Source organism: Ciconia boyciana, chromosome 7 (assembly GCF_034638445.1).
Source record: "Ciconia boyciana chromosome 7, ASM3463844v1, whole genome shotgun sequence".
Lineage (NCBI taxonomy): Eukaryota > Metazoa > Chordata > Aves > Ciconiiformes > Ciconiidae > Ciconia > Ciconia boyciana.
Genome location: NC_132940.1, coordinates 62570459 through 62584873, shown reverse-complemented (window position 1 = coordinate 62584873; position 14415 = coordinate 62570459). Strand labels below are relative to the sequence as shown.

Sequence of the window (14415 nt, the reverse complement as noted above, 5' to 3'; positions counted from 1 at the left end):
CAGCTTTGGAAACGATTTTTAAAGAATGCTTACCTGCCTGCAAAATATGTAAGGGCTTATGTTGTGAAATCAAACTTTCAAAGTTCGATGTCTTTTCTTCTGTTTTTGTGTGCATAACCAGCACTTGTTGGTACTGTAGGTTAGATATACCCCAAAGAGAATGCATTTTTAAGGCAAAAGCACTTTAGACAAAAGCAAGGGCTTTTAAGGATGTCACTGCAGAGAGTCCTGAATTCTTTCTAAAAAGGCTCCATTTTGTGGCATAAAAAGCCGAAGCAGAAAGAAATCCATCTCAGCAGAGCTCTGATGTAAGGAAAGTTGCAGTAGAGCAAACGATGCTTTCTTTTATGTTTTGCTCATAACCATCGTAGCAGGCAAAGGCAAACACTTATCTAATTTGATAAAATATCTTTAATTGCAGCAACGGTACTTGAGGTTTGGGCTGGATGCATAAGCTCTGTTTGTAATCATAGTTCCAGCCGTACTCCACAATCATCTCCAATCATTGCCAATTAGCTTAATTCAGATGTTCTGGGATGTTCAGTTGCATTATTCATACCTTGTCTGGGAAAATGTATTTTAAAAATGAGTACTATTACAGGATTTCATTGTGCTGTGATAGATTCCCCGCCACCCCCCCCCTCGTTTTAGTTACTCTAGTCGGTGTAGAAAGGAAAACTTTGTGCATGATTTAGGTCCTGCATTTCACTTTTAGGAAATAGTTGTTCCTGCTTGATAGAGAATTTTAAAGAGGGATAAAAAAAAATCAAAGCTGGTATTTTTTCACATAACAGTTTGGTTTTGGAAGTCATTGCTGCAAAATGTCATTGATGCTCAGGACATTAGGAACGAAAAGAAGAAAAACAAAAGAGAGAGCAGCCATGTATGTGGTTACGGAGGACTACCATAACAGTGACAGAGATTTTTAAAGGATTTTTAAATGCCAATTTTCAGAAGTGAGTCTAGTTTTTAGTTAGCGGAGAGGAGGAAGAGGAGAGCTTGGGGTGGAACAGGCCATCTCTGTACCTGCAGCGGGGCACTGAACGCTCCCTGCTATTGCACGAGATTAACTACAGGTCTAGTCTAACACAGCAGTGCTTGCCAGCATCTTGGGTTTTCAGAGCTTGTTGTTTCACTTATTTAAACTTTGAGCCTGTTTTTTCACTCTACAGAGTTTTATTCTGACTTCAAAGGAGTTATTCGTAATGTGAGCAAGTGCAAATGATTGATGAATCTCTTTGGTTTTTTCCTTCAAATGATAATTTTAATAAGGAAAAATTAATATTAGCGAAGTACATTTAAAAAGGGGCTTTGTTTGATTTTGGTTTTGCATCTAAGTTTCATGAAATGGAATTTTTTAGTGCCCCAGTAACAAAAGAAAGCAAACTATGGCAGAGACCCACATCCCTGGGGAACGCGGGCCATGCACGCGTTCGTTACGTGACTGACATTCTCTGCGTATATGAATGTGGCACGGGGATAAAGAGGAATGAGTGCAGCAGTAATTTCTTTTTTAAAAAAAGAAAAAAAATGAAAAAGAGGAGGTGATAACTCGTTAAAGCACAAGTACTACGGCTGCCAGTGGAGACAGTGGCAATGATGGGTGTTTTCTGGGAGTTCACACGCAAAGAGTCTGTGCCAAACTCTCAGATAAGTTTGCTCCGCTAATCAGATGCTTGTTAATAACAGCTCAGATTTACGATACTTCATAACAGCACAAGAAGAAATATTCATCCTGTTATTGACTTTGGGGAGGAAGAAAACCTAATAAAGCATTAAGAGTGCTTAATCAATACACGTGTAGGGCTGTGCTTGACTATCAGAATGCGCAGCTTTGTTTTCTATTCAGGCAGATAATTTATGGTGAGCGCTGGAAGTGATGGATGTAATTTATGTTTTAGAGACAATTACTGTTCAAAGACAACTCTTACAAAGCTCTTGCACAAAACAAAGAAAAAGACAAATGCAGTCTCTGGGGTGTGAGCATTGTGCTTACCAGCCCGTCCAATATATTTGCTCATTACGTTATATTTACGTGTAGCGTTGCCATGATGTATGTGCATACGCATTGGCGTGAACTACATTGCGTCATAGCAGTGAGCGGCCTTTAAAGTTCAAATCAACTTTCTCAGGTTTCAGGATTTTTTAGACATATGGTTTTGGTTGCAGACCATCTGGGCCATAATTTTAAAAAACAGTGTCTAAAACTGTAAGTTAAGGAGCTACCTATTTGCTGGATCTTTAGCACTTTTTAAAAATTGAATCAAATTATTTAGCTCTATAAATGAGAAGTTGTCAAGTGTGCATTATGATTCGCAGACACTTGCCTATAACACCTCCTTATAAAAGCAAATTGTAATACAGTTACATATATAGTCGTTTTTGCATGTACCAGGCACTCAGATATATTAAGGTACACATATAGGTGCATTTAGGTTACACATTATAAAGTATATTTAGGCTTTGATTCTAACCATTATGAGGGGTTTGTACCTGAAAGTATACGAGTTAGGTTTTCTGAGTTAGGAATTTGCATCTCTAAATTGCTATTAAAGTCAATATAAGCTGCCAGTGCCTGTTAGAGAGAGTAACCAAACCTGTTTCTTAGATAAAGGTATTTAACATTTAGATTCCTGAGATCAGACCCTCTTCATCATAGTCTTCAGGAGAAAATCCCAACTGGGAAGAAGTGTTATTAGTGAACTGCTGTCTTCCTCCTAAATAAATATATTCTCGTTCCTTTGACCCCTAATTGAAGCCCGGTGTGTTAGCCTGACGCTTTTAAACTAATCAAAAGAACCTCGCCTCTCTGTGATGGTGGGCTTTGTTCATGTGGTATTGCAATAACAATGTGAATGATTTTACAGATTTTATTCCCCTTCAGTGATTTATTACAAGCCCAGCGAGCTCTGACATGCACTGAAGTCAGCGGCTTACGGGTCAGAGCACAGGTTAGCCCCAAAGGCTGGTCACTGAAACGGCAAGTTTGCATGTGGTTGCATTAAATAAATAAAGTTGTTGCTCACCTACAGCTGATAAATATAGAAACGCTGGAAAACAGGTTTTAAACAGTGGGCTGCAACTATGAGATCCTCTTTGGTATTTTAAAAATGAATTTTTATATTGCTACCTACTGCATAAACTTGTTACACGGGTAAAATAGACTTAAAAATACTTTAACCTGTAGGCAGTGGGTTAGCTGGTGTGTCCCATAGATCTAAACATGCAAATCATTGCCAGAATTAAATGGTGCCTCAGTCTGTTGTTTTCCTGCTGCAGAACAGCCTCTTTTTGCAGGGTGGTTCCTGCTCGGGGCAGATGCTTTCCCCTGCACCCCGTCTGTCCAGTCCTGCACTCGGGGCCGGCTTCGTCCCTTGCCGGTTTGTAAAGATGCTGACTCCAGCTCCATGCAGAGGACCCGCAGAGCTGCAGCCCTCGCCAATAGCTCAGCGTAGAGGTGTGTAGAGGAGACTTCTCCCCTAATGTATTTCTGCTTTCCAGCAGAAAACGAATTTTTTTTTTCTTTCTTCATCTGCTCGCTACATTTGAGAGCTAGTAATAGTGCAGGTCACTTCCGTTAGGTTTAAAATTGGATTTACCAATGAAAAACACTTTGTCCAGTGTCTGCTTTTATAGAAAGTTTTCACTTATGTGTAGGAAATCTGAAATCACCTAGGCTTGCATAAAAACTTGGTGAAGGGTTGTTTGCCGTGGAGGCGGGGATGCCTCTGACTCGCTCTGCGGTGTGATATTTTCAGGCAGGGAGTGAGTCGCATTGAACAAGAACCCAGAAGTAAAGGGACTGGAATCAGTCCTTCTTCATTTAGCATATAGCTCCTAAGCATATTTAATTGGGCAAAGGTGGTCCGTTTCATGAAAAGAAAGCATGCTGCCTTGCATATCAAATATTTGACGAGATTTTTAGATAAAAGAATACCTTTTCACCTAGTGCAGTTCTGTAATACCACATGTACAGGGAATGCGGGACATAGGCACATGTCTACAATCCACATTTTTGAATACTAGTGGATTTAAAATACGCTGTGGATTTTTTTTCCGCACGCGTGGTAGACATCATATATAAAGTTAATATCAAGTTAATCTAGATGAGGGGTTTTTTCCAGTTTTTTTTTCCTTAAGACTCCACATGGCAGGATTGAAAGCTCACACAGCGTACGTTCCATGGATAATATTTTTGTGTTGCACCATTGGCTCTATAAATAAATGTGAAGCATTGCAGTAGCAAACATCACATTTATTTTTTTGAAGCTCCTACAGCATGTCATTACAGATGGATTGATAGTCTTGATAACATTGAACTTTTGTCAGACCTAACCTGGCAGACTTGTTACATGTCAGAAATTTTCTGTCATTTTTCTTGCTATTCAAAGGGCAAATATATTTGCAACCTTGAATGACATTGAATATGGAAAGCAGACAGAAGTTTATCATTTGACAGAATTGTTTTTGTTCTGGGTTTTTTTTTCCTCTTTTTTACAGTGGCAAATCTGTAATTGGATTTTAAAATTCTGACTCCTCTGTGTTTTAGGAATAGAGAACAGCTGATTGCAGCTTTTAAGAGCCACGTGAACCATCTTTTTACAAATGTAAACCACATTCTTTATTACTTCACATTCAGATCATCTATTTTTGTGCTTTTTGGGCTGAGGCAACATCTGACCGACCTTACTGGGTTGTACAAAACAGCTTGGCCGGGTACAGGCAATGGAGAAGGTCTTGTACAGGAGACGGTACAGCGAAGGACGCAGATGCTTAGAGAGCAAATTTCCGTAACGCTAAGGTTAAAACTAGTGCGGTTTATACCTAGGGAGGGTACGCCTTCAAATGTGAGCGCTGGGTAATAGGATAAAGCTGTATCAAAATGCTTAATTTGGTGTCTTAAAATAAACGATAATTTAATAGGAGTTATGCTGATTAGCTTTAAATAAGGTATTTGTTTTAAAGAGAAATGTGGACGAAAAGTCAGGTTTTCTGCATGTAATAGAAAAAGCAGTGGATTTCTGGTGTAAGAAGCAGCAAAGAAATGGATGAAAACATTTCATCAAAGGATGAAAGCAAGTCTTAAGGCAGGGACAAGGAAATCCTGGACAGAGCATTAAGATGACAGAGAGTTGGAAGAAGATGAGGTTATCTGTCATATAGCACCAATACTTTTGGGGGGGCAAAATTCATAGGTGGACCACTGTATTCTGTGCTGAACAAGAAAGAAAAAGATTTCTGATTGCTAATAGAAACACACTGCAATCAAAAGGAAAAACATTCTATACATTAGTATGCAATAGCACTATACGCTTCCGAATGTATTATACCCTAGTGAAATCAAGAGGATAATGATTAGCTCCTCAGCTAGAAAGGTTTTCTTCCAATGTTTTGGTTCAAAATACAGACACGGGTGTTAATAAATTGGGCTGTATATCGTAGACCACATCACTTAGTCAATATTTTATGCTAGGAGGTCATGTAGCATTGTAGGTACCAAACGCAGTGTAGAAGAATAAAGTAGTTCTTCCCATTATTTTGTTTAAAAAATAAAAAGAGCAAGAGATTTTATTAGTTTTCAATACTGTTAGTATAAATAGCAGTCGAAGCTGTGGAGCAGGGTTATTATGTGGCTCATTACTGTTTATTACCACAAGGCACATCAAGATGTCTGCTAGTTAGAGGGAGTAAATCATTTGGAACATGCCTGTTTTGTCGATCTTCTGCACGATGCTCAGCGCTAGCGTGCCTTCTTCCAGCGCTTTGAGGAATATGTCTAAAATCTGTCGCTTGTCATATGTTCTCTCCGTCTCTTGCTGAAGAGAAGCGAACAGACGCATGTCTTATTTTGGTACGATTTTTTTTTGCATTTTGGAGCGGGGTGGGGGATGTTTTTCTTTGGAAAAGTTTCTGTCTAAATTGTTTTCCCATGAAATCAGAAGAGCCTTGACTTCACGCGAGCTAGGATTTGGTTTGTTGTGTAGCTCTGAGATAACTGAATTTGTTTTTTATATAGCTTGCCAGTGTTTTTCAGTATCACTGAGGACAAAGGAAGTTTTGTTATGTCGGTCATTACACTGAATTTAGAGCCACAGAGAAATGGGATGCTTTTAGTGAGTTTGTGCCTCTTCAGCTGCACTTTAGTAAATGTTGGTGTTTCATGATACACTTTTCTTTTAGCTTTTTAATAGTCTGAAACCTCCCCAAAAATTTCTTTTAACCTCTGGTTTTTAGCCAGGATCAGAAATGAGCTAGTAAAGTTAAGCTCAAGCTCATCAAAGAACTAACAAACCTTGGTAAATCTTAGACTGTATCAGCTAAGGGATTGCAGTTGGAAGGCTCTCATCGTGCATGAATGTGAAATTCTTTCTTTTTTTGATTTGTCTTTATAGCACTTTGTAGTTTTTTTGACCAGAGTCCAATTAGAAGTTTTTTAAAAAGCCGCATTTCCCCACTGGAGATGCAGAGTGCCGCCAATACAAAGTCACTGCCTGCAATTTTTACAGTCGTGCTGGTGCTTATCCTCTGTTCCTTTATCTTCCTCCTCCTGCTTTTCTTGCTCTCTAGCCTGAAAGTAACGCGTGATCTCTACCAGTGCCAAAGGCTCGTGGATGTGAGATCTGTCACCTGCGTCCTCATGCCAGGCTTTGAGAACGTGGTGTGTCCCCTGAGCCCTGGCTTTCCCCTCACCAACACGCCGAGGAGGTCTGCTCTGCCACCAAGCCAGTTCAAGACATTTGTCAAAAAATGGGGAAGATGACACCCACAACCTGTTATTCTTAGGCAGGTTCGTTGCTGTCCCTGCTTACCCCTGCACTGATGAATTATGTGGCTGTGTGAGATCAACACTTCAGAGAGAGCAAAGCAAGCAAAAAAGCATTGCACAAGTATGCCTTCCAGAATACGTGAAATCAGTGCAGCAAGTACCTGCTGGTTTTGTTGTATTTACTATCCCATTTGACAAATTTTCTAGTTTGGAAATACTTCCATACCATCTGTTGTCTCTGGTCCTGTTCAGCAGAGCAGCATTGATTGGCCTGATGATTTCTGTCACATTTCTTCAGAAATTCTTATGCAGGATATATAAGTACACGGGTTAAAAAGAAAATGTGTTCACTATTGATTTTTCTCTGCCATTGGCTAGCCTATTTACTTACTTATTTATGTGGTTCTTTAATGTTCTTCATTTATGTGTAAAGATCTAATTTTTCCTATTCAAAATCAGGCAGGCAAGCACAAACTTGATGGGGTGAATATGTAAGGTATATAGATATTAGTGCACACATATCCAAAGGAAAGAAGGACCTTAACTGATTGACATCTTCCAGAGGTTTTTCATCTCTGCCGTGACTTCTAGAAGCAACCTAACGCACAAATGAGCCGGTGGAAATGACAGGATAACGATTGTTCCTGATCTTGTTGCACAGAAGTGGGAAGCTGGCGAGATGGCTACAGCCTGCCGCTGGTGGACTCTGCAGCTTACCTTGCGCAGAAGTTGGGGAGGAAAAATCCCACCGTTGCACCTCTTGGTTGAGTTGGGGGGCACGGCAACATAGCTGGGAGTCACTGCTCTGTGGTTGCCTCCAGGGTCCTTAGCTGTACGTCTCAATGACTTTCTCACTTTGTCACATCAGAATCATACGCGATCGTCCTCAAATAACCAGGTAACGTGGTCAATGCCCACTCTTGACTGATTGCCGTATACTTTCTTCCGACAGACATAAATGAGTGCACCACTGAGAATGGTGGCTGTCACGACCGGTGCTGTAATACCATCGGCAGCTACCACTGCAAATGTCCAGCTGGCCAGAAACTAGAGGAAGATGGAAAATCGTGTGGAGGTAATGTTTTGTACAGTGTCCCACTGCTATTAAGAAATCAGAGAAGGCATTGGAAAGGAAAAGGAAATGTTAGCTTTTATCTGGAGCCAGCTGAAGAGCATATACTCAGAGTTGTCAAGAGTGCAGATCTTCTCATGTCTGGATTATGAAGATGTAACTGTAAGAACACTTCAAAGGGTTTCTTTTTCTGAAAAAAATGTTACCACTTAACCTGGATTGGCTGTGCCATGTTCTGATTATGGAATTTCCATCATCAATTTAAAAACCTGAAGAAAGTGGGGATGTTTGATAACATTTCGTCTGTCTCTAAAACAAAATGGTTCTTATCAGAAAATACCCATACATTTTTGCCTTTCAATCACAATTCCACAGCTAGAGATTTACGGAATAAAAAAGGATTTTAAACCACATGCTACGTAAACCCATTTGTCTTCTTCCTAAGGGAAATAAAAGTCTAGGTAGTGCATTATGGGGTAAAATTTGTTCTTATGCAAAAGCTTGACTTTGTGTAGAAGCAAAACATCACATAAGCTTGTGTTAGAGCACATAATGAATTATGGTTAGACTCCTTAAAGATGCGCTGGTAAGCACAGAGTGGGTGTAAACAAGCCCGTCTGATCTGTTGACCTACAGTCATTACATTTTTTGCATCATCAGATGCAAAAGGTAGAGGAGATGAGGCGTACAGTAGCCAAGGTGTACTGTATCGCAGGCCAGAGCAGTTCCTTCTTCTTGAGCTCTCCTCTAACACAAGTAATGAATGTTCGCTGCCATATGGTCTCGGGTGCGCTGGCTGGGTGCCTGGATTGCACCCTCGATTGCATTTCATTGCTGCAGTAAGTGTCTCGTTTATGTTTTTTGATTATCTCAAGATGAAAGGTGCTAGGTAGGTTTTCGTGAACTGTATTATCATCTTTTCACAAGAAACCCTCTTCCTGTTGTGTAGTGTCTCACAAATTCCTTTCTTCCAGGATTTCATTTTGCTGTTGTCCTTCAACTCCTTTCTTAAGGTCTGTACAAAGCAATGTATTTCTTAGCCACATTCTTAGTCCTAAGTTTATAATTTATTTGGCTGCACTCCTTTTTCCACTAGAAGGTTGTAGAATTATTTTCCACAGCAAGCTATCATTTGATATCCAGCTTGACAGTGTAAATAAGCAGTAGATGGTTATTTTGTTTTGATTGAAGTTTTTCAGTATGGTCCTCCACGCTTTCATTTTGGCCTTTTGAGAGCTGAAGGCAGAAATACTATGCATGATTCACAGATTCCTGCTACTTCACCTCAGTCTTCTCTTTCCTCTTTTGGGGCTTAGTTGGTAATATGCCCGTGAACGAGTGTAGAAGGCTGTATGTTGATGACTACTTACTGCTTTCAGATCTGTCTAAAAGTTTTTCGAAAACTTAAGTTTTTGAAAGCAGGGGTCCTACTGATTGTAATTCTAAGTTGCTTAGCATGCAAGAGTCCTGTTTCCATTAAAACAGTTTTGTGTTAATAAGTTAGCTAAATTAGTGTTCCTTCTGCACAGTTCTGCTATTTTTAAAATATGCTTTAAATTCTAGTATTTTGACATTCTTTAAAAACTCAAACAGAGCTTAAGAAATTTATTCTTCTATTATCTAACCAGGAATTATAGGAGAATATATTATTAGCCATTTTGAAGCCGCTTTTTGAAATCTTCAGGCAAAAATGGAAACGTACAATAAACTGGATATGCTCAAGTCATAGAACAAAGTGAACGTAGCAGTGACGCTAATTACACCCGAACTTTTGTGGAGATGATAATGACGACGAGCATATAGCTATACTGACTTGCAAGACGGCTTCTTCAGCCAAATTCTAGCCATCAGATATGACAATATAAGTAACTTAGTGGTTGATTCCTACTTATGGGAAAAGAGAGCTTCCAAACAAAACTGCGTGTGCTGCTGGAAGGTGCTGGTCTTTAGGATGTGACACTGAATTGGTGTTTTATTGATGCCTCTGTGTTGCTCAAAGGGGTCATTTTGCAGATGAGAGTAAAACAGCTTCTCATTCAGGTTAGCCAGCGTTTTTGGAGGAGTAAGGCAAGAGTAAGTAAGTTGTTCTGGGTAGTTATGTTCTTTCTTTATGGCATCGTTGTGCTTTATGTTACCCCTTAGTCTAAACTCGAGCATTAAATAGATGTGTACTATTGTTCTGCTCCCATTATCCGTCTCATGGTTGGTTTTATTTCACCGGTGACTGAAATGATCAATTGGTGTACAGGTTTTTTTTATAAGCCAAGGTACAAATAAGGTGTATCGTTAGAAAAGCACCATGGAAGTAGTACGGATTTTATTCAGTAAGTCTTTATTAGTGCAAGGATTGATCTTGTTATTCAGAGACAAAATAGAGCATCCTTCTGACAAAGAGGAAAGATGTCAGGAAATAACTGTATTTTTAAAAAAAATAGTTTTAGCCATTTCTAGCTGTTTAATGCTAAGGAAGGGAAAGTGGATAAAAATTCAGTAATCCAACAACATAATGAAGTGTACTGCTGATTTGATCAATAATAGCTGGGGGTTTTGTGAGCAATTTTAGGAGACCCAAAGGCCTAATTTCGCAGCTAGAATGAGCTGAGGATGCTCGGCATCTTTATCTTCTAGGATGTCAAAAGTGTCTGCAAGACACAAGGCTCCATGAATATGAACAAGACAACAGCATAAAATAGGCGAGATAATCTTAAAATAAGCTATTGCTATCAGCATTGACTAAACCTGCTCTTTCTCGGGTGGTTCTGCGGCTGGTGGGAGCCACGTGGGGAAGGGGATGGAGCGTCGCAGCCTGGGACGTCCCACGGTATGGACTCCATACTCCTTCCGAGGCCTGCAAGAGTCTTTCCTAACTAACTGGGGGCTCTTATGGCAGGAGATATCATTCAGTTATGTGGTATTACTTCATCCTTTATTACTTCATTACTTTATGAGGTCTTACTTCACTTCATTAAGGGATGCTTACATCAAGAGGCGAGTTGTAGTAAGGTGAAGGCACGTGCATCTATAGAGAAATGCCAGCCAGAGCGGTGAACTGATTAGCCTTTCAAAACTAATTATCTACATGTTGTACTGCAGATTTTACTCTCCAGTGTTCATGGACAGCACTTCAGTTTTCTTATCTGACAGAGAAATATTTTCTGACAGATAGTCGCGTAGGCATTACAGGTTTTGACATAAAACTCATGCTTACCTCTCGCTCTTCATGTGTCTGATGGAAATTAATGATGAGAAGGGATTTGGATTGAAATCACTGCACAAATAATACAACAAATTAATATTTGACAGTTATTAGTATATGACTGTCGGCCCGATTCTGTGCCCTATGCATCTGTACCGGCGTGCGGTGTTCCTGGGGCAGCCTGCTTAGTGTCCGTGGGTGGGTTTGCTCAGAAAGCCGTATCTTGGTCTGAGTAAGGGAGAGGAAGCGAGTGTGTGTCTGTCCGTGTGCGCAAATCAGCTCTACCTTTGTGCGATACCTCCTTACTTGTTAAGCAGAGGAACCACTGACTTCTTAGGTGATCCTCTGCGAGGCGTACGGATATTCTCATTTTATGTTTTATACTAATGCGAATCGATTCTACTCAAGCATCGCAGAAAGCAAAAATGATATATTTCCAAATGGTATTTTCCAAACAGAAATACCATTTTAAAACTCAGTTATTGGCACAAGTCCAGATCTGTGAGGGATGCCCAGGCTACAGCTACAAAAGTGCGTTTTCACGCATGAATAAGCTCCAGAAGTCAAATTAAAAAAGGTCGTGACCTTATGTTAACCTTCTTTGGTAAACTGTCATTTCTTATTTATGTTATTGTGCTCTCATCTGCCAAGGCAAGTGAAGGAACTTAGAGACAAATGAAGTCCTACGATTAGCTGTTGATGAAAAGAAGCTTTTATTTTAGTGATTAGAGTAATATTGCAATCACTGCAACCCCGTCCCCGGGGGTTTCAGTCAAACCTTGGAGCCCCGGCAGATCTCCTGACCTTTGCCGGAGGGACTTGCGGAGCGGCTGCCTCCGGAGCCAGGCTGTGACTTTGCAAGGCCACCGCTGCTTACCCCGGTAATGTAATAGCCACCGGAGCCACTGAGTTAGCCTCGTCCCCAGTCGGGTGGGAGCTCTCCAAACACCGTTGCCGCAGAAGCGTTAATAGCTGGGCTAAAGGGAATACTGAAGGATTCCTCTAAGAGAAAGAAAGTGTTTCTTAAAATGACCTCAGCATTTATTTAGTCTGCAAGGTGTGAGGCGTCAGTCGTAACTTATTCTTGTCAAATTCTGTGCTAATTCTGCATTTGAACATTTTTCCTTGCCCAGCAAATCAATGCACCAGGCTTTTGCTATGGCCCGTGAAAAAACTGAAGGACTTAATACCGTGCACCTCTAGGGAAATGCCAAGGACTTTTTTTTTAATTGTTTTTTTAATCGAAGAAGCGAAATTAGTCTATTGGAGGAATTCAGGATGCTTTTGCATTGTCTTGTCTCAGAAAGTTGCATGTGACTCATAACAATATGGCATGCCATGACACAGAGTTAGTTATTTTCAGGAACGCTTCAATAGAAAGATAATAAGGAAAATAAATTATATTTTATAAAAAGAAAAATATACCAGTTGTGATCACATGTGCAACAAGTACCACTCCGCATGAACTCAAATCTTAGAGCAATCGAGTGAAGGCACTCCTAGATGAGGTGAAGCCACCCAGCCTTATTCATCTTTCTCTATTTCAAGACCTTGTCTTGAGATATGGAAATAAAACCAATTACAGGAATTGTATCACAATTATCTAATTATTTCTAACTGAATTATTGTGCCCACTTAATGTCCACCTCAGAGAATTAGGGGAACGGACAACTCTATCGTGTGACCGTAACAGACCCCGCGTGAACAATCTCGATAACTAAGATACTTTAATGTATTGGTTTTATACAGTAATTCAAAAAAGAAGAGAAAAAGAATAGGCAAAAGAAAAAGAATTGTGAGAGAAAAGAGGACAAAACCTAATTTCTGGTATTTCCAACCCTGTCGTTAGGTGCTCTCAGGTACCCTGGGACTCCAGCATGGGTTCTTATAGCTGAGTCAGAAAACTCCAAGTATTTAAGTTTCAAAATATGCAAACGCTGTGAAGCACTCTGTCAGAGGCTGAAGAATAAACATTTTCTTCTCCATTAGTTTGTACATCCAGAATACTGGTAGATGTCTGATCATTTGAAGTGAATTTAACAAGAAGCAATAGCTGTTTTTACATTTAAATATTGTTTATTTATGGTTGCTCCTAACTGTCAAATCAGTATCTTTAGTCACAAATAGAAAGCATAATTACTGCTTTTGATTTCAGATCCCATTTGATAAAAATCAAGGGTTCCCTAACTCCTCTTATAAAAGGAAATACATTAACTAAGAGTAAGGGTTAATTGTGCATTTTAAACACTATTTAGCATTATGCAGTCAGACTTCCATGGTTTTCTGGACACTATTGAATTTAGGCAGGAGAACGGCGTGGTGTTTGTGCATGGCTGCAGAGAAGATCTGGGCAGAAACTACCGTAAGCCATTCATAGCTGTATTTGCAAACCTGATTGGGAATTTAATTTTATTTCTACTCCTGAGTACTTCTTTTGGAAATTCCCGATTTTCATTTTTAAGCATTTGTCTCTGGCTTTTGGGAAGAAACGAAGGCTGGAGGTTGTTTGTCTGACCTCTCTTATGCACTCCTACGCTGCATTCGGAGCCAGCGGGGATCAATAGCTGCTGGGAGCCGTTGCACTCTCCTAGGCAAATAGCATCATCTTTCTGCATTTCTCTCTTCACGGTAGTACTGCAGCAAAAAACGTGCTCAAAATAAGTAGTAAAAATTGCAACACATTCATAGTAAAGGTAACATTAACTGTAGGTTATTGGACATTTTAAATAAATTACCTGAATCTTGATTAATGGCAAGCCCAAGGCAGGCAGGAACCTGAGCTGAATTTCGGGCTTGTTTCAGGCTCGCAGCGGCTGTCAGCACGCAGGAATGCCGTGGGTTGGTTTGGTCAGTCCCCTCTCATTTTGTGCACCCTCCCAAGCCTAATCCACTCAATAACACGCTGGGGACGCACGAACCCTTTCAATCTTATTAAAAGGTATCAGATACTAAAGTCAGGAAAATCCGAGTCATTTTGGGTCTGACCCGTTTCTCTTCGGTCAGGGAAGGGCAGAGACATCACTCGGGCCAGAACAGACACTTCCAACTCTATGTTTTGAGCACTTACGTGGCAGTCTTAGCCGAGAAGAGCATCTGATGCTCTGATAATTGATTTATGTTTGAATTTGAATTGCACTCGTTTAGATTTTCCCTGATTCATGCTTGACTATTGCTAAAGTCTCCCCGCTCCTCTCTTACACGCTGAACAAAGACGGCTGTGAGCTAAACCACATAATTTCTCACATCTGATATCCCTCAGGGTAGATGAACTAACAGTTGTGACAGCTTCCTCCAAAGTGAATATTGCCATTGAAGAGTGAGCTCGTTTATCCTGGATACATGTTTTTATTGATTGGAGCTGAGGACAGGCACAGGCAGCTT

The 14415-nt window shown here is 40.2% G+C and overlaps 1 protein-coding gene across 1 annotated transcript in view; it reads left to right on the top strand.

Moving 5' to 3' along the window:
• The window catches only part of LOC140654303 (uncharacterized), a 205677-nt gene that overhangs the window by 109455 nt on the left and 81807 nt on the right, over positions 1-14415 (top strand). Inside the window, exon 5 of the mRNA XM_072867465.1 lies at positions 7719-7841. Within this exon, the coding sequence (XP_072723566.1) occupies positions 7719-7841 (123 nt within the window). The remainder of the gene's footprint in view (positions 1-7718; positions 7842-14415) is intronic.